At 40.6% G+C, this 27,831-nt stretch overlaps 1 protein-coding gene across 6 annotated transcripts; it reads left to right on the top strand.

The window, feature by feature from the left end:
- The first annotated feature begins 1,680 nt into the window (after positions 1-1,680).
- Positions 1,681-26,644, top strand: WDR31 (WD repeat domain 31). Of its 6 annotated transcripts, none has more exons than XM_069069581.1 (11): positions 1,681-1,798; positions 2,949-3,044; positions 6,030-6,172; positions 6,678-6,807; positions 8,791-8,865; positions 13,908-14,052; positions 14,168-14,268; positions 15,704-15,771; positions 17,021-17,162; positions 17,853-18,015; positions 22,563-26,644. In XM_069069581.1, the coding sequence occupies exons 3-11, from the start codon at positions 6,126-6,128 to the stop codon at positions 22,721-22,723; spliced, it is 1,032 nt and encodes a 343-aa protein (XP_068925682.1). In that variant the 5' UTR covers positions 1,681-1,798; positions 2,949-3,044; positions 6,030-6,125; the 3' UTR covers positions 22,724-26,644. The 6 variants fall into 6 exon arrangements, with proteins under 6 accessions (XP_068925682.1, XP_068925680.1, XP_068925679.1 ...); XM_069069579.1 differs by having other exon boundaries at positions 1,681-1,819; XM_069069578.1 differs by having other exon boundaries at positions 1,681-1,914.
- Positions 26,645-27,831: the final 1,187 nt, after the last annotated feature.

Raw genomic sequence — 27,831 nt, 5'->3', positions numbered from 1 at the left:
GGTTCAACCATGATTCTAGGGTGCTAGTGATGAAACATGCTACCCTCCTTGAGGTCCTTTAGCTTGAAGTCATGACCAGAGGTTATGACAGGAGACCTCTGTCACCTAAGGGGTGATAGACTGGGGATAGATAGATAGGGGATAGATAGATAGATAGATAGGGGATAGACTGAAAATTTCCTTCAAGACACACCTAAAATCCCACCTTCTACAGGAAGCCTTTCCCTATCTCCCTTCATTCTAATGCCTTTGTTCTTTGTTATTTCCAATTTATCCTATATGTGTGTGTACCTATATCTATATATAAAATCTTGTTTGTACATAGATGGTTGCATGTTGTCTCATCTGCTAGACGGTGCTCCTTGAGAGCAGGGATTGTCTTTTCCCTTTCTTTGTATCCCCAGCACATGGCACTGGGCCTGGCACATGGTAGACATTTAATAAATATTTATTGGGGGGAGGCTGAGTGGCACAGTAATAAGGCACTTAACACAAAACTAACTGTGTGACCTTGGGCAAGTCACTTAACCCCAATTGCCCTACCTTCCTCCCCTCCAAAAAAAAAACAACAAAAAAAGTTTATTGACTGACTGAAGATGCATACTGAGGCTTATTTTTTTGGACGTGGCCAATGTCAGAATTTGTTTTGCTTAGCTGTGAATATTTGTTACAAGGATTTTCTTTTTCTTTTTTTTCTCCCAAAGAAGGAAGGAGGTAGGAGGGAAAGGAGATTTAGAATAAGAGTTTCAAGCCCCCCACCCCCACCCCGCCTCCCCAAATGAGAAGAAAACAGAAGACCAAAAGGAATGAATCACACACAGATCAGCAGAACAGCTTTGCAAGTTACAGGTTGACTTTATTATAGAGAATACTTGAAAAGCAAGTTCTAAACAATATTGACAGTTTCACATACAATCTTCTCTTGTTCTACTGGAGATGGAGATGCTACTTTTAGTTCACGTTCCCTAAATTAAGAACATTTTTTTTGTAAGCAAAAAAAGAATCATAGAGATCTCTGAGGCCATCTTGTCCAACCTGCTCATTATACAGATGAGAAAACGGAGACCCGGGGAGAACTGAGGGACTTAAATCATCCCTAACTTTTACATAACGATTTAAACACTTAACCCTGGGAGGTAGGCGCTATTACGATCCTGCCCATTGTATACAGATAAGGAAACTGAGGCAGACAAGAGGTTAGGTGACTTACCCAGGGTTTTACCCAGGGTTAAGTGCCTGAGGCTGTATTTGACCCCAGGTTTTCCAGACCCCAGGCCCAGCGTGTTATCCACTCCACAGCACCGCGGTGCTGATTTGCCCAAAGCGACAAAACTTATTGACGAGGTAGAATTCGAACCCTGGGCTGCGAGCGGGTGGAAGGGACAGCGGCCTGGTACCTTTCCAGGCTGGGCTAAGTCACTTGTCCTGCAGGACAGTGAGCTTCCATAAGTTCCCAGTCAGCGAGAGTATTAGGACCCCCTCGGGCCAGGGTCAGGCTGAGGACTACGCAGTGGAGGCGTAGAAAACTCGGGGGGAGCGGGGGGGAGGGGCGGGGGGGCGGGGTAGAAGCGGGGAAGGGGAGGGAGAGGAGGCGGGGACAGCCCCGCCCTGGGAGAAGGCTGGCAGGGCGGGGGCGGGGCCTCTCGATTGGCGGAACCCTGTTCGGTTCCCTCCCGCGCTGCCGCCCGGACTCATTTCACGGGCACACAGCCGCCCTAGCGACGGGCGCCTCGTTGCTAAGGGGCGGCCTGAAGAACGGATTCCTGCGCGCATGGAGACTGGAGGTTGCAGACCCCAGGTCTTTTCACTCACCCTAATAGTGCGTATGGAGTGGGCATGAAAATGGTGGGGAACGTGCCGGGAGGACTAGAGAGAAGAGCCTGCTTCGTTAGGATACCAAGTTCCTTAGTGGAGGTGAGGGCGGGAAAGAGCCCCCACGAGACTTTCCCCCCTCCCCCAAGGCCAGGCTGGAGCCCCCCAGCGGAGGGGCGGCCACCGAGGTTTCCCCTCCGCGGCCTCTCGCTTCCCTAGCTGGATGGTGCCGGGGGCCGCGGCTCTGAACTCGGAGGACCTGGGTTCAAATCAGTGCCACCTGTGGGCTCTTGAGCTTAACTGCCCTGTTCCCCAGCTTCTTCTTCCTCGAATGAAAGGATTGGCCCCCGTGACTGTCAAAAACCCTTCCAGACTCAGATCATAATCCTAAAAGATTAGATAACCGTGAAATCCCCATCTTCCAGCTTGAATCTCTATGAGCCAATGACCATCGTCTTTCTGCCTACACCCCTCCCCCGCGTTTGTTGGGTTTCCTGGCCCCTAATCTGGGGGGTCCTCTAGGAGTAAAGCTGATACCTTTTCTCCTTCCCTGGCTCCCTCTTTGCTTTTCCCTCCGTTAGTCACCCCTAGGGACCTCATCGTGCCTTTATTACTGGCGTGTGACATTGGGAAATCACGTCCCTTTTGTAGGTCTCAGTTTCCCCATATGTAAAATGAGAAGACTAGATGGTCACTAAGGTCCTTTCTAGCTCTGACATTCCATTATTCAGTGAGTTATGCATATTGATGTGTGTGTATTTGTGTGTGTGTAGTTTTAAACGGGTGAAATTGCCATCACAGAACTAAAAATCTGGGACTCCAAAGGAACAGATTATTTGATGAACAGATGAAATAACAGCATGTTAGAGGAATCTAAGTTTACCTTGATACATTTATGAGGAGGATGAACTATAAATTACCTCTAAGGTTTCTGTGCGTCATTTGTTCCTAAGAATTTTTGTACTGCTGTAATTTTTTCCAGTTGTCGGAAAAAAACAAAAATTAATTTGAGAAATTAATCTCAAAATTTTAAATGTTCTTTCTTTTGAAAAGAAAGATTACTTTATAAATCTTTTTACTATGGAATTATATGGCCAATAAGAGAGAATAACTAAGTATATTATTACTAATTGCAGTGACTAGCAAGGGGCTACCTGAATCATTTCTCCCAGAACCAGCTTTGGATATATTCAGATATATCCATTTACCACACAGATCTGGTAGGATTTGGGGTGAGTAATTTTAAAAGTTATCTTTTTATTGTAAAGCCCTACAAATGCATTTTCTTCCTCCTGCCTCTCCCCCCCCCCCATTAAAAAAAACAACAAAAAGACAAACAAAATTCATTACAAACTATACAGTCAAGGAAAACAAATTCAAACAAGATGCTTTTTACAAATAAGTTGTTGTCACTTGAAGAGTTAAGAACCCAATCAAATTATTTCATACTGAAACCAGTGCAATTACAGTGCCAGATCTAGAAAAAAACAATGCCACTTTGGTTTTCTCTTTGTCATAGTCTTAGGAAAAGGAATAATTTGGTAGATTAGGAGGCCAGACATCTTGTCTACTTAAGCAGATATTTAAGCAGTACCTGCTACATGCAGAGTGCTCTCTTGCCACAGTTGAGGTATATCTCTAGAAACAGTTCTTCCTAGAAGAAATAAGTAGACACATTCTCAAAGCAGAAATTCCTTCTTATTTATCTATATCGACTAAATCCCTTAGGAGAGGAGGGGGAGGGCGATTTCCCTATCTGTTTAGTTCTCCTAGCTTCCTAGAAATCAGATATCTGGTTTTTTATCCCCCTCTCCTTCCATCTTCTCTAGATTACATCTACATCCTCAGTCATCTTCCTCTTCTTTTCTTTGAAATCTTCAGCCACTTCCCATTCTACAGGTTCATTTCTTCTGTCTTCAAACATGTTACCTAAGCCTTTGCTACCCTTAAAAAACCTTCACTACACCTGAAGCTCTCATCCTTTATTTCTCAACCAAACACCTTGAAAAAGCAATTGACACTCATTGTTTCTATTTCTCCTCTCACTCAGCTGTTAACAACTCTGCAATCCGGTGTCTGACTTCTTCAACTAGAGCTCCTGCCTCCAAAGTTACCAGTTTCTCAGTCCTCATCCTTCATCTTCATTTAATACTGTTGACCATTCTGTCCTCACAGATATTCTCTTTTCTGGGTCTTCATGACACGACTTTCCTGGTCCTCCTCCTACTGTCTGATGGTTCCTTCTCAGTCTCCTTTGCCACCTCATTGTCCATACCACATACTCTCATCTGTGAGTGTTCCCAGGGTTATGGCATAGGCTCTCTTCGCTTTCTGTACTCTGTCTCTTAGTAGCCTCATCAGTTTCCATGAATTTAACTACCAGCTATGTAGATGGCTCCCAGTTTTTTCCTAGCCTCAGTCTTACATCATCAATCGCATATTGGACATTTCAGACTAGATGTCCTGAACATAACTCAAACTCAGCACGTCCAAAATTGTACTCATCATCACCCCCCCCCCCCCATATCTCTCCTGTTCCAAACTTCCCGATTTCCGTTGAAGGCATCGCCATCCTTCCAGTCTCTCAGGTTCATAATCTCTACCATATCCTCTACTTCTCATTCTCTTTCAACCCATATATACAATGCCACCAAATCTTATTTCTACCCTCACAACATCTCTCACATCTGATCCCTTTTCTGTACTCATGTAGTTACTCCTTTAGTTCAGGCCTTCATCCACATCTCATCTAGAATCTAGACTCTAAATTATTACAGCAGCCTTCTGTTTGGGTCTTTTGCCTTAAGACTTTTACTACTCCACACTCTCCACTACTCTACACAATTTAATTTAAATAATTATAAATTATTTATTTAAATATATAAATTAAATTTATATAAATTAAATTATAAAATAATTTGACTTACGTACAAATATAACCATGTCAATCAACTATTATCTCTAGGATAAAATATAAACTCTTCTGTTTAGCTGTTAAAGCCCCATGCAGCCTGACCGCAAGCTATCTTTCTAGCTTCTCTGTACATTACTCTGCTCTCCAGCCAAACTGACCTTTTCTCTGTTCCTCAAATATGACACTCCCATCTCCCATATCTATGCATTTGCATTGGCTGTTCCACATAGCTAAGACACACTCCCCTCTTGCCACCTCCTCATAGAGGCCCTTTCTTCCTTCAAGACACAATCTTCTTCATGAAACTCATCCTGTTCCTGCTAGTGTCCTTCCTCACAAATTACCTTGCATTTAACTACTTTGTATATATTTGTATTTATTCACTTTATAATTATGCAATATATGTATTTTATATATACTTACTGTCTCCACCAATCGAATATAAACTCATTGAGAACAGGTACGATCAGTTTCACTATAATTGGACAAAAAAAAAGCACCACATTATGCAAAATATCTCAATAAAAAACACAGGGAAAATAGGTTTGGGGCAAAATGCTCAAAAACTTGGTGAGTGACACATTAAAAAAGAAAATAGGAACCTAATAAAAAGTAGTAGCCCAGTTTTGTTTGTCAAATGGTTAAGATGAGCACAAATACTACCACAGTGGCCACTTCCGTGGGCTGCTGCCTGACCTCCCTCTCACCTCCCTCCACCCTTCTCAGCAATATATAAGGAAGTAGTTGGGAGGGCAGAAACTCTGAGCTTCTGCCTAAGGCCATGACAGAAGGGTGTAAGACTGGTATGGACCAGCCCTTCTCCACCCACAGCTCTTGCTGCACCAGAAGTACAATAAATATGGCACTGTTTCTTGACAGAAACCTCAAGTTTACTTCTAGAAGTCGACTTTGGAAAGGTTACTACTTGTGAGTTATTGTGAAATGATGTAGTTTTCTGCATTCTCACTCTTTCTCCCTGGAAGAAATTGAGCAGAAGCAGATTTGAAATTAGCATTATACTCCAAATGTTCCCTCAATATATCAGTCACAGTGGAACAAATTTGCATTTTTAAACAGTCATTATAGCAGAACTGATTTTATTGTTTCATTCTTTGTCCTTTTATCTCTTGGCACATAGAAGGTGCTTAAATATTTATTGGTTCGTTGCTTCATTCATTCATTGGCATGGAAAGAAAATCAAAAGGGACAACATCCCTTAATTACTAACACAGATGCCCAGCCTTTTGACCATCTGCCCCTGCTTCTTTATCAGTGGTAGAATTCTTGTTGTTGTAATGTCCAGGTGCCATAAGTTCTACAGATCCTCAGGAATGCCAGCTCAGATGTGCCGGCACTGGCAGGCAGCATTGGCGAAGGTATTGACTGAGTGCTTTGAACCATGGGCAAGCTCCAGAGCAAAATCAAACATAACACCTACAAATACAGGTACAGCAATTTTGCTCTAACCTAGGACTCCCCAAGCTTTCCAGCCCAGAGCCATATCACAGGCCACTATGTCACCCTTCCACTAAACAAAACAGCTTAGAGAGGGTGACCAGTGAGGCTGAATTACCATCCCTTGAAGAATAAGTTGATGTGTTCCTATTGGGTTGGATATGTCCTGAAAGTCTGACAAAACTAGTACCTGTTACTAAGTCAGGAGGACCTGTAAAGCTTTGTGAAAAATTGCTTGAGCATTAACAAGACCTATTTACCTGTCTGTATCCAGTTTATCTGATCATTTACAGAGGAATAACAACTCCCAGTTCCTAGCAAGCCTTTTAGTGTCTGCCCCCAGCATTTCCTGTGCTTCAGTCCTGCTTAGGTTGGCCCGACATCCCCATTTCACCTCAGATTATTCCTTTCCCTGTGCTACTCTCCTAGTCACAGTGGCTTCTGCCTCTACCCTCTTGAAATTTTCACCCTTTGATTTGAATCCCCTCTCTACCAGAACTGAAGGACACGTGGAGGAGAATGGTTCTACTAAAGTGGTTCAAGAGTACAAAGAAGCTCACACTGATGCTGTCAACTCAGTTACTGCTCTGAATTCAGACATTTGTGTTTCAGGAGGAAAAGATAAGGTAAGGATGACAGCACCAATTGTAATATGGGTGAGTGGAATGATTAGAGTGACTCTGAGAGAACAGATTTGATTATATGTAGTTAATAATCTGAAAATTAGAATTGAAAATTTGAGAGTTAACTACAATCTGCTGTTATAGATTTAGGAACCATTGATTACCTAAACTAGATTGTTCAGCTTGTCCTGTACCGTAGCTTCATCTCCCTCTTTGGGAAGCATGTTCACATCTTCTTCTAGAACCGCCCCCCCATCCCATGTTTTTGCATGTGACTGCTTCATTTCCTATTTTTTTTTATATTTTCTTTTTTTTTGGAGGCAGTTGGGGTTAAGTGACTTGCCCAGGGTCATACAACTAAGTGTGTGTCTGAGGCCAGATTTGAACCAGGTCTTCCTGACTCCAGGGCAGGGCCTGTGCTCTATCCACTGCAACCACCTAGCTGCCCCTATTTTTTATATTTTCTAGTGCACATAGCTACTCTATTAATAAAGACCTAACCTGCCACTCCCCATTGTAGTATATTAGTATATATGATTGACTGATATTCTTTTATTTTTTTTTTAAAACAATCGGGGTTAAGTAGCTTGCTCAAGGTTACACGGCCAGTTATTTCTGGGTGTGGTGCTAAGTATCAGCCCAGATTCAATCCCCAGGTTATCCCAACACTGGGGCCAGTGCTCTTACTCACTGAGCCACCTGGCCACCCCTGATTGACTGATATTCTTAACAATGGAGGACAGTCATCCTTAGCAGCTTATTTTTACTTTTTCTTAAAAGTCCAATAGACAATTATTGTGTAAAGCCATTCATGTTTTTCAAGAAAAGTAACTAAATTGTTTATACATTTTGACCTTCTGAGCATATGCCCTAAGAAGGACAAAAATTGAAAGGTCAAATATTTACCAAAATATGCATTGAAGCATTTTTTGTGTCCACAAAGAAGTGAACACAAAGGGGGTGTCCATCAACTAGGGAACGACCAAACAAATTGTTCAGCTATGTCCATGGGCAGCTACAGGTGGTAAAGTAGAGAGAGCACCAAGCCTGGAGTCAGGAAGATGGGTCTTCCTGATTTCAAACCTGACCACAAGAAAAACCCAAATGGAATCATGAAGAGTGAAATGACTGAACAACAGCAAACAAATCATAGTATGTAAATGTGATTTTCTTGGCAAAGATACTGGAATGGTTTACCATTTCTTTCTCTAGCTTATTTTACAGATGAAGAAACTGAGGCAAGCAGGGTTAAATGACTGGCCCTGGGTCACACAGCTAGTAATTATCTGAGGTCAGATTTGAAGTCAGGAAGATAGGTCTGACTCCAGTATGGGTACTTACTGTACCACCTAATAATAAAAGTAATGAAAAGAATAATAAAATGAAGCCATACTCTAGTAATTATAATACTCAGTCTCAGTCCTGGAGAACTGATAATGAAATGTACTTATACATGGCAGAGGGGTGAAGGACTGCAGGATTCAGAATGTTGTATACATCAGTAGACATGGTCGCTATATTAGTTTGTTTTTGCTTAACTTTTCATTTGCTTCAAAGAAGATTCAATTTCAGGCAGGAAGATATATTTGTAATAGACCAGGATATAAAAACAAAACATATGGATGACCTTTTTTTTGAAGACCAGTGCATTAAACTTTAACTTCTACAAACTGTCTTTTGAGTGTACTTTATTAGACCTTTAGATTTGAGCTTAACCTCTATGGAGAGGAGAAGAGATGGATAGGAGGTCATCAAGGTGATGAGAGGACAGTGAAGTGAATTAAATGGAATCAGTCAGGGTGATGTGATGTACCAAGAGAATACTGAAACCATTCAGTGTAGAGAGATGAGGATGAAGGACACTAAAAAGGAAGTGATGTAAGGACAGGGACTAGAGGCCTGTGAACAGTAGGTGTAGTACTTTAGTATTGATTTGAATCAAGAGATTGTGATGAAGGTAACTGGCTCTAACCACTCTCTCCACAGATGGTTGTGGCCTACAATTGGAGATCTGGAGATATAATGAAACAGTTCAAAGGACATGAACGGGAAATCACCAAGGTATATTCAATTTAATTCAACAAGCATTTAAAAGTACCTGCTATGTACAAGGTACTACCTTACCTGGGCTCTGAGGATACAGAGGCAAAACCAAAATATATCTACTCTCCAGGTGTTCAAAGGGGGTGGGGGTAACCTGTGTACACAGAGAAGTGAACTTTATACAAAAAAACAGAAAGCCATTTTTAGGATGGAGAGGTTACTAACCACTGGGGGAGATCAGAAAAGGAAGTTGGATTTCAGCTGTATGTGGAAGAAAGCCCAGGTGAGGAGGGAGGGAGGGAAGGGGGAAGGAAGTGCATTCCAGACATATGAAGAATCCCCTGGCAGGGGCACAAATGTGAAGGAAGAGACAGAAGATGAAATGTTGTATAGAGCAAAAAGCTGGCAGGCCCATTGCAGGAGGGCTGAGTGTGTGAAGGGTAGTGATGTGAGTCAGACTGGAGAGATAGGCAGGAGCCATCCTGTAAAGGGCTTTAAAAACACCAGCCTGAGGATTTTTGCATTTTATGCTAAAGGCAATTAATTAGGAGCCAAATGAAGATTTTCAAATAGCAGAGTGATAATATGTGGTCAGATGTTTTATGAATATCAGTTTGGCAGCTGTGTGGAGAATGTATTAGAGAAGAGAGACCAGTTAGCTATTAAAACAACCCAGGTGAGTGGTGATGATTTATCATTGTATAGGGAGTTTGTCCAACCTCTGGGGAAAGAAACCCAAATTAATAAATGATTAGTTAGTACCACATAATTAGTGGTTCCATATTACTTGTAGGATTAACTATAAACTCTCCTGTTTATCATTTAAAGCTCTTTACAACCTGGCTCCATCCGAGCTTTCCAATGCTTAATATATATGACTCCTTCACAGCCCAGTCAAAATGCTATCTTACTATTTCTGTTCCATTGCCCACCATCTTTCATCTCCAGGCCCTTACAACTGGCTCTCCCCCATGCCTTCTGAACACAGACTTCTTTTTATCTCCCCCTTTTAGAACACCCAGCTTCCATCTAAACTTAGCTGAAGCACCACCTTCTACAAGAAACCTTTCTTGATTCCTTTAGCTGGTAGTACCTCCCTCTCCAAATTAACTTGTATTTATTTATTTTACATATACTTCACACATGTGTCTATATCTCTATCTAAATCCTATCCCTATCCTTATCAGTATATGTTGTTTCCCCCATAGAGTATAAGCTCCTTGAGAACAGGGACTGTTTACTTTTTATCTTTATATCTCCATTGCCTAGAACAGTCCCCGGTATATCATAGGCACTTAATAAACACTTACTGACATTTTTTGGCAGCTAAGTTGTACAGTAGATAAAGTGCTAGACCTGGAGTCAGGAGAACCTGAGGTCAAACCCACCCTCAGACACTAGCTGTGTAACCCAGGACAAGTCACTTAACCTCTGTCTGCTTCAGTTTCCTCAGCTGTGAAATTGACACACACACACACATACACACGTGCTGTTGTGAGGATTAAATGGGATAATATTTCTAAAGCACTTAACACAATGCCAGACATATAGTTGGCACTTAATGAGTTCTTATTCCCTTCTCCCTTCCCCCTGATTAACTAAGTTTTCTAATCATAAAAAAAAATACTAGAGGCATTGATATTGTGAGTCCCTACTACAGGAACAGAAGAACATACTAATCCCATTATTTTTGCTTAAGTATAAAGTATCTGACTTTTGCTTGTCCTCCCAGTAGCTCAGGTGATGGGTAAGAGAGAACAGAGCCAACCCTTTCCCAAATCAGAGTACAGAGAAAATTCTTCCGACTCAAACTGCATTATTTATGTGGTCAACAGAGAATAAATTGAATACATGTTACGTACAAGGGACTTGTTATGTGTTGTGAGGGATATAAGAACAGCAAAAGATAAGAAGAGAGACTGCTGCCTAGTTAAAGAAATAGAATTTATAGACAAGAAAAGTTAAATTAAACTAATGAATTTTAAAAATACAACAGTAATGCAAGAGGTGTCTTAAGGCAGTATATGATAAACGGCCAAATGAATAGCATAGAGCAGAAAATCAGTGCTCCAGGTGCTCAAAGTGGGAGAACTCTCTGGGCCTTCATGGGTCAGGAAGAATTTCACCAAGGAGGTAGGATTTCAGATGAGTCTTGATGGATAGGTAGGGTCTCAGTAGGCAGAGAGATAGGGAGGAATGGCACAGTGGTATGGAAATAGGGAATGAAACTGATCCTGACACCCAGTGATCTTTCACAAGTTCCCAGTTTATACCTCAAGAGTTTGAGGGATCCTCATTGTAGATATTCTGTTGACACAAATATCAACAACTATGTGTTGTACAATCCTTGCTTATGTCTCCCAGCCCCACCCCCCAATAAATCTGCCATAAGTATCTACCTAGATAGCTGAAGACCTTCTTCTAGAATTAAAAAAAAATTTCATGGGCATTGCTATATCTCTGTTATTCATCTCTGCTAATGAATTCTATTTTTGACTGTTATCTTTCATTCATGACCATCATACCATCTTTTCTAATAAAAAAACATTTCCTTAATGATATATTGCATGCCAGTTCTTAGGTATAATTCATAGTTGGCAATATGCTGCAGTCATAGTAACCTTTTTCTACTTGCAATTTTAATTTCATATTAATTGTTGTTTTAAATTATTCGTAACTGTATAGCATCAAAAGAAATATATTGGCATCAAGAAGATTGGCTTTTGTTTCAAGAAATAGCTTCAGAACACTGAAAACAAAATACAATCCAGCTCTCTCTCTTCCTCCCTTCAGTTCTGTGCCTAGCTCATTATGCAACTGTAGTGCCTATCCAAGATATATGTACTGATGAACTAACTTAATGGACTGCTTATCCAACTTCAGCCATAACCTAAGAAATATACATTTAGGGGGTTTTGTATGAATTACTAGGGTCATCTCTTTTGAATGATTATGAATCTCATTAAATGTAAGCTCAGTGGTGCTCTGGGATTTGATGCAGCCAGCTCAATTTCAGCTGACAATAAGCACATTTGGAGAGTTCCACCATCTGTAGGGAATCCCTCTAATATTTTGCTTTTACATAATTATATATGATTTTGGGAAGCATATATGTCCCTGTTTTATGCTTTGCTTGATATTGATAATCAGAGGATTGTTGGACAAAGTTATCTCTATATTTGCATCAATCAGAAATCTTATATGGTTTTAATGGCTGGGAAATTTAGAGGAAAATCTTTAAGGCTATGTTTTGCTACATCATATTTAATGCTTTTTTGTAATCAGTAATCAACACAGTGAAATCTTGTATTCTCTGTATTTTTCAGTTAGTTGTGTGACTGAAGATTTGGTTGACAGTTATCTGCAAAAGCTCTCCTGTTTCCATATTACTTTTTCCAGCAAAAATACACTAGATACATGTATATATATCAAGATTTTTTTTAATTGAGGAAAGTAAGCTTAATGGAATAATAGTTACTGATATTTTCCCCGTCATTTTGGGAAGTAATGGTAGAATCCAAGATTTTTCTCATTCGCTTGGTATCTTTCCCTACTTTAGATGTAAGACAGCTTTTTACCAGCTGTATATATGTATTTTAGGGCAGCAGTACCACTAAGCAAGAGGAAGAAAAACAGTGATCTTTCCCTCGTGACTCAGTTTTGTTCCTATGCCTTTACTCCTTTCCCCTTCCTCTATGTTCCAGCCACATTGGCCTCCTTATTGTTGCTGACACAGCATATTCCATTTCCATGATCCTCCATAGGCTGTCTCCCATTCCTGGAAGGTAATCCCTCCTCATCTCTTCCTCCTAGATTCCTTAATTTTCTTCCAATCAGGTGCCACCTCTTTCACAAAGCCTTTCCTGATTCCCTGAGATCAGTTACTGCTTTCCCCAAAAACATTGTTTTGTATTTACCTTACAAATACTTTATGTCTCCTTATATGTGTCCATATTATTTCCTCTGATAGAATGTGAGGGCCCCAAGGGTGAAGAATGTTTCCTTTTTTTGTTTTTGTGTTTCCAGAGCCTCACTCAGTACCTGGCATATTACTATATGCTTAGTAAATATACATTGAGTATATTTACTTAGTGCTTAGTAAATATACATTGGTTTATTGCTTCAGTGATGTAACAAAAGTGGGTAATAACAGATGGCCAACATGAATGCTGTGTCAGAACCCATGAAATGTTAAAAATCCGATATTAAGATGGAACCATGTGGATACCCTCTCATTTCCAGTCCTGGATCTGTCAATTTTTGTTTCTACTATGAATCCAGCATCAGGGAAAAATCCTAATGCTTCTCTCACAGTTCCAGGGAGCAATTACTTGTATCACATCAACTCCATTTACAACTACAACCCTACCACACATAATCTAGAGGAAGGCCTCCAGCAGATGAGGTAGATAACTTGAGTATATGTGGAGGACATGGATAAAGCTTATACAAGATTAAAAGGCATGGGTGAGTTGTCAGCTTTATCAGTAGAAGGAAGAGGACCTCAGGGACCCACACATCCGTCAAAGTATTGTAGTATTGGTTCCTCCAAAAGCTTATCAGCCCACTTGTTGTAAACCAAGAGGTCTATCAGTGACATTCATGTTTATAGATGATCTAAAAACTGCCATCCTTAATACCCTCTGCCACCATCACTGCAAAGGTAGAAGGGGCCAATAGAGGATTGAGGGTCTTTTTGTGTTTCTCTTTGTTTCCTGGGTTGCCATAATCAAAGCATTCATCACCCAGTGACCAGATTTTTTGTAATGAGTTTTTCCATATTTAGGGTAGTCCTTGGACAGCATGTGATCACTAGGAATTACATTAAAAACCTTTCCAGTTTTGTAGAACCTGCTAGAGCTAATTCCGCTTGCATGAACTTCAAGAACCAAGGATCACCACCTTGCTACAATGTAGGATATTGGGAAAGATTTTTTTGTGGGAAAAGTTCTTAACATGGTACTTTTAATAAGAGAATTGTGCATGTATCTTTCCTCTCTTTGAAATTCATTCTATCCTGGACATAAAACTATGGATCTTTTGCTGTGTTTTCTGAACAGGTTGCCTGTGTTTTTGGATCAAACCAATTTTTCAGTGCATCCCGTGACAAGACAGCAATACTATGGGAGTTGAATGGAAATTCGCAACCAGTACAACAGTTTCTGGGCCATGATATGGTTGTTACTGGATTAGCTGTGAGTCCAGGTGAAGCCTACAACAAACTTGTTTCTAACCTGCAAAGCTTTTCCTATAAGTGTACTTTCCTAAAGCCCATTTAAAATCATAACCTCATAGACTCCCTTCTTAAAACCATTTATAGATTCTTCACAGATATGTACTGGTTCTCGGGACAATACTCTCTGCATGTGGGATATAAAGACTGGAGAATGTCTTCAGAAAGCTACCATTTCAAGAAACCTGGTAAGAACTGGGTAAAAACATAGATGTCTGTAGTAGGCAGTATGATGTAGGGGCAAAGGGACATACTGGATGGGAAGTCAGTAGATGTCCATGGCTTAGTCCCAGTTCTGCTACTAACTAGCTGTGTGATATTAATCAAATAGCTTCATCTCTCTGGGCCTATTTTCCTTTCATCAAATGAAAAGGACTGAAAACAAAAATCTCTTAAGGTCCCTTCTAACTCTAAGAATTATGTTTCCATGATTCTGCATAATAATGATAACGACATTTATGTGGCATTTCAAGGCTTACAAAACACTATATACATTCTCATTTAATATAGTAATGCATTAGCTTTAAAAGATTTTATCCTTCCTGACTTTATGAATCTGTTGTACACAAAAGACTATCCAAAGGAAGTAGTTCTGCTTTTATTTGAATGGATAGGTTCTTCATTTTCTGATTATAGATACCAAGTTGTGACAGAAAATGCACTTGCCCTTTGTTCTCTCCTTTGTAGGAAGAACTGTGTTAATTTTGAAAACTATGATAAGCCCAAACCAGCAGGGGGCCACATCAGTAATGAGAAAGGACAGAATTATGACTTCCCTTTTCACCAGTGCCACAATAGGGAGTCCTCAGAGATGCAGCGGGTTTGGACATGGATCACTCATTTGGCCTTTCAGACTCTCCTTCCACTCATCTGGGCATGAGCTTTAGGGACTCCATTTGTTTGCATTAAGGACTACCCATAACAAAAGAGGCCTTGATAACATAGGTCATGAGATGGGCTTAAATATGAACCAAACCAAGGAGAGGAGAGTAAAATACCCCCAGAACTGGGGGGGGGGGAGCCAGAGAGGAGAATAACTGACAGAAGAGAAATGGGGATTTTGCTAACAGAATCATCAGATCGTGATCAATAATCATTTCTTGTATGACCTCTGATTGTTCCCCAAAACATGATATGAAAGGATTTGAAGACTGGGAAAGAGGCTTGTTAGATAGGTGGTAGAACATTGTTACAGTCCTATAAATGGCAGAGACTACATAAATGTCTACATTGTTGGTTGGTGTGTTTTTACAAAGTAATCAGAAAATTTTATTTTAATGGCTGACATAGTGTCTTGAGATGTTTGTGTTACTTTCAGTCTCTTTCCCAAATTCTGAAATTAATTGTGTAGGGGAGAGGGTGACACAGAGAGAAACAAATGAAGTTATTACATAGGAGATGCTTGATAAATGTTTATTGCTGATAATGACTTAAAAATGAGACGTGTAAGTGTGAAATTGTACAAAGCCCCTTAAAAGCACATTTGCTAGCTCTTAGATGTTTGGGAAGAGGGGCAAATATATTTTCTGTGGAGTAATGGTTTGCTGGAAGCTATGGAGAGATTAGGAAGTACCTTGTTTGGTGGGATTGATGTCGAAGTTTTTAAAAAGTTCATTCTTTTAGGTGACTCATCTTTGCTGGATTCCTGGAGAACCACTTCTTCTCCAGACCTCCGAAGATAAAAGCATCAGGTGGGCTTGCTGATGGAGTAGGGATCCGTGGAGCTCACCTTGTAGGACATCTGGGTACATGCTTACATGACTTGATTCTTGGCCTTTACTGTTAGCTTCATTCCTTCTGCCTCCTTGGAATTACCCATGTGGAAGTCAGAGAGACTATATCTGGTACCATGTACAGCTCTCTCTAGGAGAACCCCTGTAGTCCTAACTAAATCTGCTGCCGCCATATCCGCCATGTTTGTTTCGAGTTGGTCTTCCCCACCTCCAGTCACCAGCTGTTCTTGCCTGGTCTCTTCTCATGTCTCCATTTAGCTGACTGATATGTCTCTGTGGTTGTGCACTTAACCCCTAACTGAAGCTCTCTTTTTAGCTACTAGTCTCTCCCTGTTTTGGCAGCTAGGTGGTACAGTGGATAGAGTGCTGGGCCTGGACTCAGGAAGACCTGAGTTCAAATCTGGCCTCAGACATTTGAGGCAAGTCACTTAACCTCCACCTGCCTCAGTTTCTTCAAATGTAAAATAGGGATAATATTAGCACCTACTTCTCAGGGTTGTTGTGAGGATCAAGATATTTGTAAGTCATTTAGCACTGCCTGGCACATAGTATGTGTTTAATAAATGCTTATTCTTTTTCCTTTCCCTTTTGGTGCAGAGACTATCAACACTGAAATAGATTGGGGAAGAGATGGAGTGGGGGAGGTGTTGCTTTTTTAAGTGTAGAGCAGAAGCAGAATTATAATTAATGGAATTAAGGGAAGGTCTATATTCTTTCTTATAATGACAAGAACTCTAGATTATAACTCCACATAGGAAGTGCTGGAAACCATGTAAGAAAATAATCCTATGAATTGACCCCATGTGTAAATTGAGGAATATCTGTAAATCTTCTGTATCTAATTTCTAGAATAATGTCCAGCTCCATTAGAGCAATTTCCTTATCACATACAAAACACATCTCATAGTATGATTAGAGTTGGGTCACCAGCCCCAAATTACTTGGAAAAAATAAGTCACTTTATTTAAAATCTTGTCAATTGAATCTTTGAATAGAATATTCCAAAATGTCAGCAACTGATGTCATTTCTTAGAGCCTTGTGGACAGACACATTTCAGGGAGCATTGTCTCCTAGACAACACAGGACAGACATTCCATTCTGTTTTGGTCCTGGGCAGCAGAGAACCAAATATTTTGCATTAGACTATCTAAAGTAGGCATATTGTGTATGTTTAATACACTTCATTTCCAACCCAATTCATTTCAGAATTTGGGACAGCCGGAGGCTGGAAGTAGCTCATAAATTTCCAGTAAAGCAGCATATTCAGACCTACTGTGACGTCAGTCCAGATGGATATAACTGCGTCTCCTGTAGCAGTGGCTTTGGAGGGGAAGGCTGTGAAGCAACGGTAAGAGATTATATCAGAAAAGAAGGTAATTCTTGCCACATGGCAGCCCTTCAGATATTGGACACATGGCTCCTTACGCCCTTTCTGCACACTAAACATTCCTAGTTCACTCAGCCAGTTCTCGGAGGATGTGGTTCCTAAACCTTTCACTGCTCTGAACGTGCTTCAGCTTGTTAGTGCTCCTCTTCCTCCACCCAGTCTAAGACAGGGGACAGTGGGGCCTATTGCCTCCCTTATTCTGGAGGTTGTACATGTACATCATCTGCATGGTGACTAGAAGACAAAGCCAATATGCCTGTTCTTCATCTCGTATGCTTATAGCAAGGACCTCTTACCATAAGACACCTAACGCACCCCAGAGAGACCCAGTATATACCAGCTGGAGGGTTTCTCTGGACATCAGGGCCACTTCATGCTCGCCCTAGGCAGTGGCTATCTGTTTGGCAACAGTCTGTCATAATAATAAGAGTTTGAAGTATTCACATCAGCTAACCTACAGAATGCAGATTCCTTCTACAATATTCCTGAATGGTCAGTGCCTTGCACATGGTAGATGCTCAATAAATATTACTCAGTGGATGGATAATTGATGGGTGACTGGGTGGATGTCCTGAGAAATAAAACAGTTAAGAGACTAGAGGAAAATGTGTATGGTGGTTCCTTTTTAACCTTTGTGTCACTATGTTACAGTTGTGGGACCTAAGACAGACTAAAGGTAAAGTATGTGAATACAAAGGACATTTCCAAACAGTGACATCTTGTGTCTTCTTGCCGAATGAGTTATCTCTGATACCAGCAATTGCCACCTCTTCATATGACAGCAAGGTGAAGATTTGGAACAAAGATACTGGAGGTGAGAGATCTGCTATCCATTTCTCCAAAAGCACCATCATGGTAATGATTGCTGCTTTTAAGAATTCTCCTTAAACTGGTTTAATGTATGTAGTGGCCTTGGTGCCTGCCTAACTTCCAAGTGGTTATTGGGTTACACCAGATCCTGGGACCATTCTCTCCCTACCCTTTAGTAGAAGCAGTTAGAGGGTGTTGTCACTGTTGAGCCAGATAGCCTTTACATTTTAAATGGCTTTTACATCTGTAAGTCATCTCTTCTACCCACATGTAAAATGTAACACTCAAAATAACAGTCAGGAGGATTCATGCAAATGTGGCAAATATGAGGGTTTTTTTGTAATCCTACAAAATATGAACCCCAGTTCTAGAAGGTCTCTCAGACGTACCCTCCCCTTCATGACAACAGCTTGGGTTTTCAGATTCCAGTAGAATCATTAATACTTCATTGCACAAGAGAACCAAGAAGCCAGAGAGAAAAACATTTCAGGGAACATAGCTACCTAGATTAATAAGGGTTAGCACACTCTGTCCTGTATGCCAAGTACATACAGTTATTTAGATTCTACTTAGATATCTAAATAACTACAAAACTTCAAATCCAATTTTTTTATACATAAATCATCCAGAATACTTGTTTTGCAGAAGTAGGAGTCAACTTAACTCTTTTGGAGCAAAGATTTAAGGGCATGAAGGTAGAGTTGTAGTCAGCCAGAAACACTGTGAACAGCAACAATCCAGTCACCAACTGAAGGGCAGTCTTTTGTATATAGTATTTTAAAAGCCCTTCTTCATGCTTTAGTTTTTAAGGTAAATAAGGGCTACATTAGCACCTGTGGACTATGAGTGTGAGGGTAAATTTGTCCATTTTGAGTTCATTTCGTAGTGATTATTTGTTCAAATAATCCATAGAGAAGACTGGTAAAAATTTTGGGATTTATCCACAAAACTGGATTAAATGAACTTTAAGTGACTATATCTTAGCCAATTGGAACAGGCCTCCAGGAAGAAGACATTTGAGGACCAGAACCCTCCCCTTGTCTCATTATGTGAGCTTCTAGAAAAGCAGAATTCACTCCATGCTCTCTTTCAAAGACAGTCATTGAAAGTCCTCTTAGTTTCCCCACAGTTGGCAGTTTATGCCATGTGTCCTTAGTAAATATGGCTTTAGTATTTGATTTAACCTCTTTTATTCCAAATCACAAACTATTAGAGCTAGAAGGAACCTTAGGGGTAAAAGGAGGACATTGAGGCTCAATGAAATAAAACGATTTATTCAAGATCACAGTCATTGTTAGAGCCAGTATAAGAACCCAAGTTCTCTCTGAGTTTCTCAGTTTGTAAAAATGTCTCTGTACGGCCTGGCCCCAACCCTTATGATGCCACTTCCACCCCGCTGCCTCTGAGACTCCTTAGCTTCCTTCAAGGCTCAACTCAGACACTACTCCCTCACTGAAGTCTTTCTTGATTCCTCCAATTGTTAGGGCTCTTTCCCTTATCAAATTAGTTTGTATTTGTTCATCTGTATGTCCTGTGTCTGAGTAGAATACAAACCCCTTTAAGTGTAGGCACCATTTTTTGGTTTGGTTTGGTTTTTTCCCTTCTTTCCTCAGGATCTAGCACAAAAGCCCTAACACCAGTAGTGAAGCCAACTCCATCAGCATTTACTAGGCATCAGGCAATGAGCTAAGTTCTGGGATAAGAAGAAAAACAAAAAGAGCTCCTGTCTCGAAGGAGCTCACAGTCTGATTAGGGGAGACCACATGCAAACACCGACATATGAGCAAGATATGCCAGGATACAGCCAATCTCAGAGAGAAGGCACTACCATTAAGAAACCCAAAAAGCCTCCCTGTAAAAATTTTATCTGAGACTTGAAGGGAGCCAGAAGGCAGAGTGGAGGATGGTCACTGATTGCTGAGAGGGGGCGAGTCCTGAGGCAAGATGAACCAGAAGGCTGCTGCAGTGATGAGAACCTGCACCTGGGTCACAGCAGTGTTGAAGGAGAGATATACATGTACTAGAAATGTAACTGTAGAATCCAAAGATCCTGCCAATAGATCGGCTATGGAATATAAAAGAGTGAGAAGGTGAGGGTGACTAACACCAAGGTCATGAGCCTGAGTGACTAGGAGGAAGGTGGTGTTCTTCACCATATTGGGGAAGTGAGAAGAGAAGGTTTTTGGGGAAAGCTCGTGATTTTAGTTTTGGACATGTGGAGTGTTTCTATGGAGCATCCAGTCCAAGATGTTCAGTAGGCAGTTGAACATGCAAGATTGGAGGTAAAGAGATAGGTGAAGACTGAGCAGATAGATCTGAAAACCATCTGCCTGGAGATGATAATTGAATCTGTGGGAGCTGATGAGATTACTAAGTGAAATAAGAGCAAAAGAAGAGAGGAGGCCACGGGACAGAGCCCCTGGAAGCAGCCAAGATTTAACAGGCACGTCTTGATGATGATCCAGCAAAAGATGCTGAGAAGGAGCAGTTGGACTGGTAGGAAAAGAACCATGATAGAATAGTGTCATAATGCCCATAGTGCCAGAGAGAAGAGTATCAAGGAGAAGAGGGGACTGACAGTGTCGGAGGCTACAGAGAGATCAAGAAGGATAAAGATCGAATAAAGACCATTGGATTTAGCATTTAAGAGATCATTCATAACTGGAGAAAGCATTCTCAGTCAAGTGGTGAGGCCAGAAGTCAGATTTCCAGGTGTTAAAAAGAAAATGAGAGGAAAAGAAGTGGAGGCACCAATTGTAGATGGCCTTCTCAGGGAATTTAACCATGAAAAGGAGAAGAGAGATAAGGTGATATCTATCAGGGAAGGGCAAATCAAATGAGAGTTTTTAGAGGATGAGGAAAACATGGACCTTATTTGTAGGCAACAGGGAGAGATTGAGGATTAGTGAGAGAGTGGTAGAGATAGAGTGGGTGATCTTCTGGAGATGATAGGATGGAATGGAATCATTTGTGCATGTAAAGTGGTTGGCTTTGCCGCCTTATGATGGGAGATGGATAAAAGAGGAGATAGTGGCAGAAGGTATCTGAATTATGAGATGAGCAGGGAAGAAGAGGGAGCTTCTGGTAGATGACCCCAATTTTTTCAGTGAAATATGATGCAAAGTTCTAAACAGAGAGGGGAGGGGAAGGGGAGGGATAAAAAGGTTTGGAAGAGCTATTGTGGAGTGACTTGATTAGGGAGGAAAAACAAGGTTGTCTTGCTGCAGTGAGGGCCAGGTTGAGATGATAAATTTGTAGTGATTTTTTTTCCAGCTTCATTCAGCATGAGAGTAGGAACAATGGCAACAGATAGTAGAAGTAGTGCAAGGCTGGGTTTGGCAAGGCATGAGAGAGCAAGGAACAAGAGCATAGTCATAGACAAGAACAAAGTTCACCAAGGGGCCAAGATGGGGCGCGGAGGAGAGTGGTGTAGGAGTGATGGCTGGAGGAAAAATGGAGGGGTAGAGGGATTACAGGTCACAGAGAAGACAAAGAGCAGGGTAAGGGTTATAAGGCAGAAGGAAAGGTAGGATAACAAAAAATTATCATTTCAGTTATCCCTTCCATATCATGGGGGTTAGGGACATAAGCATCCCTGTGATCTGGAAAAGCTGCATAAAATTTTTGGCCCTCCCTTTATAACAAAGAAAAAGTCTAAATAATTATGGTATTCAAAGATAAATATAATATATATGCATATATAATATGTGCATATATTTATATACAATACCATACATGTATTTTATGCATTTCTAAATTTTTTTCTGTGTCATCTGCTGTCCTTCATGTGTTATTTGCAACTTCCACAAAACTCCTCAAGAATTCCCTTTTAATTTCTTATGCCAACCCACAATATATCAAAACCACAATGGGGAAAGTCAAGATGTGGAAGGGATAACTGTAGTTGATAAAGAGATTTCATAGTTCATAAACATGGAAGTAGAACATTTGTGGGGTGATGGCAGAATCAAGGGTATGACCTTCTCTGTGTGAGGCTGAAGTGGGGTAAAGTAAGTCTTGGGAAACAGGTTAAGAAACTAAGTGACAGTGTTTGAGGAGGTATCAAGATGTATTTTGAAGCCCCCTAGTATGGAGAGGAGAGAAAGAATTGAGGAAGGGAGAAGAGTGTTGGTAAAAATCAACCATCAAAATTTTGAATGATAGTAGCTACTTAATAAATGCTTATTGAATTGAATGTATGATGCTTTATGATACCTATGTAATAGAATTGTTGTGAAGTTTAAGTGGAGTAATATATTTAAAGTGCATTGCAAATCTTAAGACACTATAAATGCTAGCTATTATCATTGTACTGTACTATAGTGTATTGTGGTGTACTGTGTTACATTCCGATATGTCTCATGAGAGGCAGCATGGCGTGGTGGGTGGAGGGCTAATCTCAGGGCCAGGGTCTAGAACAGCTATGACACACAATGGCGTCTTCTAGTGTTCTGGATGACTGTCTGAGATTGTTGATGGGAGAAATGGTGCCCATCCCTACATTGTTTACTCCTGTTTCTGAAGAAATTAATGACTTGTTCCTTTTTCCAGCCTGCCTTTTTACCCTCACTCTGGATGGATCTGGCCCTTTGGTTTCCTTGGCTGTCTGTGACACCTCCTCCCTACTTTGTGCAAGTTTCAACTCTGGAATTCACTTACTCAGGAGCAGTAACAGCAAAGGGCTGCAGATACAGGAAGTGGCCAAGTTTTGATGCCCCATTACCTTCCTTTGTCTAGGAAGCTCAGGCAAAAACAAATCCTGGAACCTCCTCTCTCAGTGTAAGCTTTGTTGTTGGGGTTGTGTCTATGCCACTCAGGAGGGCATAAAGAACACTTTTAGAAATGATACACAGGTGTTAGCATAGAGGCTAAAACTAGTCCATTGTTTCAAAAACAAGATTATTTCATTTAGTTTAGAAATGCATGTCAGCTATGAAGCTAAACTGATCTCAACATATTTTGATTTTAAAACTCTTTGCCTCATCATCCAGAAGTAAGTTTATTCCTCAAAAATTTGCCTACTTTGTTTGTGATAGGTGAGAGGTGGATAGGGACCAGGTGGAGAGCCTCCCCTTCTGATACCAGTCAGCACCTTCTCTGAAACTTACCATCTTAAAGGGCTGCCCAGAGGTTAAGTGAGTTACCCAGGGTCACACAGCCAGGATGGGTCAGAGGTGGGACATGTAAGCAGGTCATCCTGACTTGGAGGCCAGCCTCATGCCAAAGGAAGATTTACGCAGAATGAGGAAGGAACAAATAAACATCCTAAGAGCTAAAGTGGAGTCTGGTGAAAATGTGTCTAGGCCCCAGCAGATTCTGTTCAGTGTACCAATCAGTGTTTTATCCTCAGTGGAGATAATTCCTGGCTATTTGGGTCCCTGCTTCTTCCCTTCCTCTTTGACTCTGACCCATTCCTGTAAGGTCTTCTGGGTCGATGGCAACTATGATAGGGAATAGGAGAAGTAAGAAGTATAAATATTCTAATGAATTCCAACTCAGGGGATAAAATGGCAGGGAATATCAGTGAAAGAACTAGAGTGCTGGATTTGGAGAATAGGCTGGCAACTAACTACCTTATTAGAAGATTTTAATCTTCTTAGATTACCCCACGCAGCAAAACTTACAGAATAGAAATGTAACCTGTGCAGACTGAGCCCACTACAAAGAGAGCTCGTTCCGGGGCCCACTCCAGAGAGGGGCTACCATTTTGTATATGAAATTCCCATAAAAACATTCACCAGCCCGAGTTGGCTTTGGATCCTGGGATTACTAGATCTTTATAGAGAGCTCCTTCTCTCTCTTCTCTCATTCATAGCTATAGCATTAGGTTGCCTTATTCTTACCAGATTACAGAAACCAAATGATGCAGAAGCTTTGGCAGCAAAGGTCAGTAAGTAGAAAAAGGGAAATTGAATTAAAGATAGGAGCAGAGAAGAATCATATGCTTTCTTTTTTTTTTTTTAAACTTTTCTTTTTTTGAAAATTCTGAGCTTAATGTATACCAAGCAAAATGAGCATTTCTTTATGTAAAGTAGAGCAGAAAAAAAAGGGGATCATACATAAAACTAAAAATTTCACACATAATTGCTTACTTTTCTTTTAAGCGTCCAATGTAATTTTCAAAGCTTTCCTGCTGTTGATTCCTTTTGTCTCTCCTTTTTTTTTGTATTTTTTTTAAATGCTTCAATTATTTCTTCTCTTTTTTCTTGGCAACCCTATTACTACCCTCCTTTTTCTCACCTCCCCCATTGAAAAAAGGAAAGGAAAAACAAAAGTCTTGTTGATATGCATAATCAAGAGGGAAAAAATTCCTACATTGGCCATGTCTTTGTATGTTTCTTTCTGAACCTTGAGTCTGTTACCTCTCTGTTGGGAAGGAGGAAGCAAAGCTTTTGTGGACACAGAGTAAAAAACTTCATGTACAAATTCCCACTCTCCTACCTTTAAATACCACTAAAATGTTAATCCCAAGTTTTCTAAATATGCTTCACCCCAAGTAAGTTATGCTGAATTTAATCAAGTTACTTAGAAGGTGAACCTTAATCCCAATTTTTAGTTGAGGTTATTATGTGCCCATTTAGAGCAACCTTCCTTGTTCTGTGAAATATAGACTCAGTCTTCAGACAAGACCACATTTAAATCACATCAGACAACTTTATTCTCCTCAATAGTAGGATATTCCATACTCTTTGTTCTCTCTTTTCTCTTTCTCTGTTTTCTGTCACATACCACTATCTTTCAGCATTCCTAATAAGCCACCTGAATTCTCTTTGCTCAGTTTAAGCATCTTGTATTGTTTTCTCTTCAGTGGAGACAGGAGAAATAGACTACCATCCTTTGTAAAACAACCAAATTTCCTTTTGTCCAGGTTAAATAATTCTGATTGCTTAGCCTTTCCTCATAAATATTATTTTCTAGTTTTGTTATTTACCTCTGAAACCTATCTGTAATCTGTCTCATGTTACACAGCCCCATATTTAAATAATCTCATTAACTTTAGCAAACGTATACAATGTCTTCTCAGCGCAAAGTATTATAGTAGGTGCTGGGGATACAAGAGGTAAAAAACAATATGGCCCCTGTTCTCAAGGAGCCTGCTGTCTAAGGTTATCTTAAGGGTGTACTTCCATGTATCTATTAAGATAACTAGATACAAGGTAGATTGCAGTAAGGGCCAAGAGGGGCTAAATAGCACGTAAGAAGAGGGAGAGAGCATGCTACTGATGTCAAAACATTTTGCCTGATTGTCCTTCTGCCTCGTTTGAAATCCAAACCTATGCATTCAAGACATTTGGCTACCTGAAATCTCTCTGACATTTGTCAGGGCGCCATTTTGCACTTGGCATCCTCTTATTCCTAGAAGTAGGAGAGAGATCAGTTAGGGAGAACAAGGGGAACAGGCTCAGTCAGGAAAACTGAAGCCAGTCAGAGCCAACCATGATAGACCTGAACAAATTAAAAGGAAGAAAACTTGCTGATTTAGCCCTCAAGAAAATTGCCTTTTCAGGCCAACAATTTCTCTCTCTAGCTCTAGCTCGAGTACTAGAGTAACGATGGCAGCAGCTCCTGCTTCACTGGTCTGTGCAGGACCTAGAACTGAGATGTAAGATTGGTGTAGCAAAAAGAGTGCTGCGTTTGGAGTCAGAGGATTTGGATTCAGAGCTCGGTTCCGCTGTTCGCTAGGAGATCTTGGGTTCATCAGCTCACCTCTCTACATCTCAGCTTCCTCTTCTGTAAAATGAGGAGGTGGGACTAATTGATTTCTAAGGTCTCTTGTCTCCAGATCCTCTGCCTTATATAAGTTTTACTTGAAAAAAAATAGTTAAACTACTAAAGACTGATTAGGATCCCATTTCCAGTGTTTGCCTAAGCTGTGTGCTAAAGACTGATTCTTTGCTTATCAGTTGCTTACCAGTGTATTTCCATCCAATTCAGTGAATGTTTTTTGAGCACCTACTGTATACAAATCCCTTTTGGTCAGCTCTAACTACCCTGAGCCAGATTGTTCGAGTGCCCAAAGGTCCCTCTCTTGGAAACAGCACAAACTTTTCTGCCAAGGATAGTTTTCTAAGTTGCTGCTTCAGTTACCAAACAATTCTTAACTCCCAAAGAGGGTTGGTTTGTTCTCAGGTAATGGTTTTGTCACTTGGAGAGCCTGACCCACTGTATTCTAAGGATAGTGTGACTAAATGTTTTTGTTTGAAATGTGAGTAAACAAATGTTTTGGGTCTCCATGCAGAGGTCACATTGAATCCCTTGATAATGACTTGGGGAAAAGAACTGATCTTGATTTGTGTTTTTAAATGTGATTTTAAAATTAAATAACTTTTTATATTTGTACTCTGGTTGGTAACCAGCAATAATGTATTGACTGCTTCACATAGGCAGGTTAAATATGAATTTTTTAAGTCTGTTCACAAGTTGATTGATGAATTGTATCAATGAAACTCATCAATCCATTCATTCAACATATATTTATTGAAAATGTACTATATCCAAGGCACCAATGGTACTTTTGTTTGGTTTTGTGAAACCTGAGCAAATTTATTTTTAGAAATTTAACATTTATTTCATGTGATGTGTTTTTGCAGTAAATACTGAGTTAAAATAAATGAAGTTGAAAACCCAGACAATATGTTGTATTTGTGTGTGTTTTTGAAGAAACAGATACCAACTACACTAAATTCAGTAAAGATAAAAATATTCATGCACTTGTCTTAAGTAAATTTGTATATGTATACGATGTCACTTGCCTTTGCTGACATACTTTGAATCCTGAAACAGGAGATCCCTCACTTTCTTGTAGCTCCCTCATGCCTTTTTGTCTCTTTCAGTTCTCATCAATCTACAGAGTATATACAATTTGAAAAAGCCAGTTGTAGTTTTATTAACTTTTGAGTGCTACATCTGCAGAGAAAAAAGTAGAATTAATTGATATGAGTTGCTCTCCTCTCCTACCTAATCACTAGTATCTATACCAACAGCAGTGAATTTGTCACAGTACCTTGCATTTCTTCCCCCCCCCAGGGGCAGTTGGGGTTAAGTGACTTGGCCAAGGTCACACGACTAGTAAGTGTTAAGTGTCTGAGGCCAGATTTGAACTCAGGTCCTCCTGACTCCAGGGCCAAGTGCTCTATTGACTGTGCCTAGCCATCCCCCAGCATTTCTTTATAGTGTAAAGATTGGGAGGGACATTAGCAAAGTCTAGTCTAATTCCTTCATCTTACAAGGGGAAAACTAAAGCCCAGAGAAAGAAACTTGCCCAAGGCCACACAATGAGTCTGTGACAGAATCAAAACTCATGTCAACTGATGCCAAGCTTCTCCTCTCTAGTTGGACTAACTTTTCTTCATGGAACTTCATTTCCATTTTGTCTCTTTGGCTCTCCTTCATCTTGATATCTCTCAAAAGTCTGTCTGAAACTGGACCCAGGACCTTAGGAAAGGTCTGCAGGGATGCTCCCTCATCTGTACACCAAAGTCCACTGTGTCAGGCTGAGGTCCATCACTAAGAAGCCCTTGAATTAGTGGTACACAGCAAAGTCTGAATGCCAACACCAAGTTATGTCCCTATGAGAACACCCAAGGGAGAGAGGGAAGAAGGCAAAAAGAAGGAAAGAGAAAGACAACCCTGTTGTTGGAAGTTGTTTGTACGTGGACAGGATAAGTAAGGCCAGAGAATGACCATCCTTCACACCCAGAGGACCTGGCAAAGCTCTCTGCAGGAGCAGAGTTCAGTTCTTCTGACTGAGCCAGATGCTGCAGTGCAGCACCAGGAGCCAGCAGTCAGCAGGTCCACAGGGACTGTCTCAGGTATGGCA

This window comes from Petaurus breviceps, unplaced genomic scaffold, assembly GCF_028583685.1.
Source record: "Petaurus breviceps papuanus isolate PSGF00001 unplaced genomic scaffold, PetGlider_PUasm1.0 90779, whole genome shotgun sequence".
In the NCBI taxonomy this organism is placed as follows: Eukaryota; Metazoa; Chordata; class Mammalia; order Diprotodontia; family Petauridae; genus Petaurus; species Petaurus breviceps.
This window is presented reverse-complemented; position numbering and strand designations above follow the sequence as displayed.

Excerpts from the sequence above, each read along its gene's own strand:
- WDR31 (XM_069069581.1), top strand. The coding sequence starts at position 6,126 with ATGGGCAAGCTCCAGAGCAAAATCAAACATAACACCTACAAATACAG. Across the intron at positions 8,866-13,907 it reads ATGAACGGGAAATCACCAAG|GTTGCCTGTGTTTTTGGATC; the intron begins GTATATTCAATT and ends TTTTCTGAACAG. Across the intron at positions 17,163-17,852 it reads GGGAAGGCTGTGAAGCAACG|TTGTGGGACCTAAGACAGAC; the intron begins GTAAGAGATTAT and ends ACTATGTTACAG.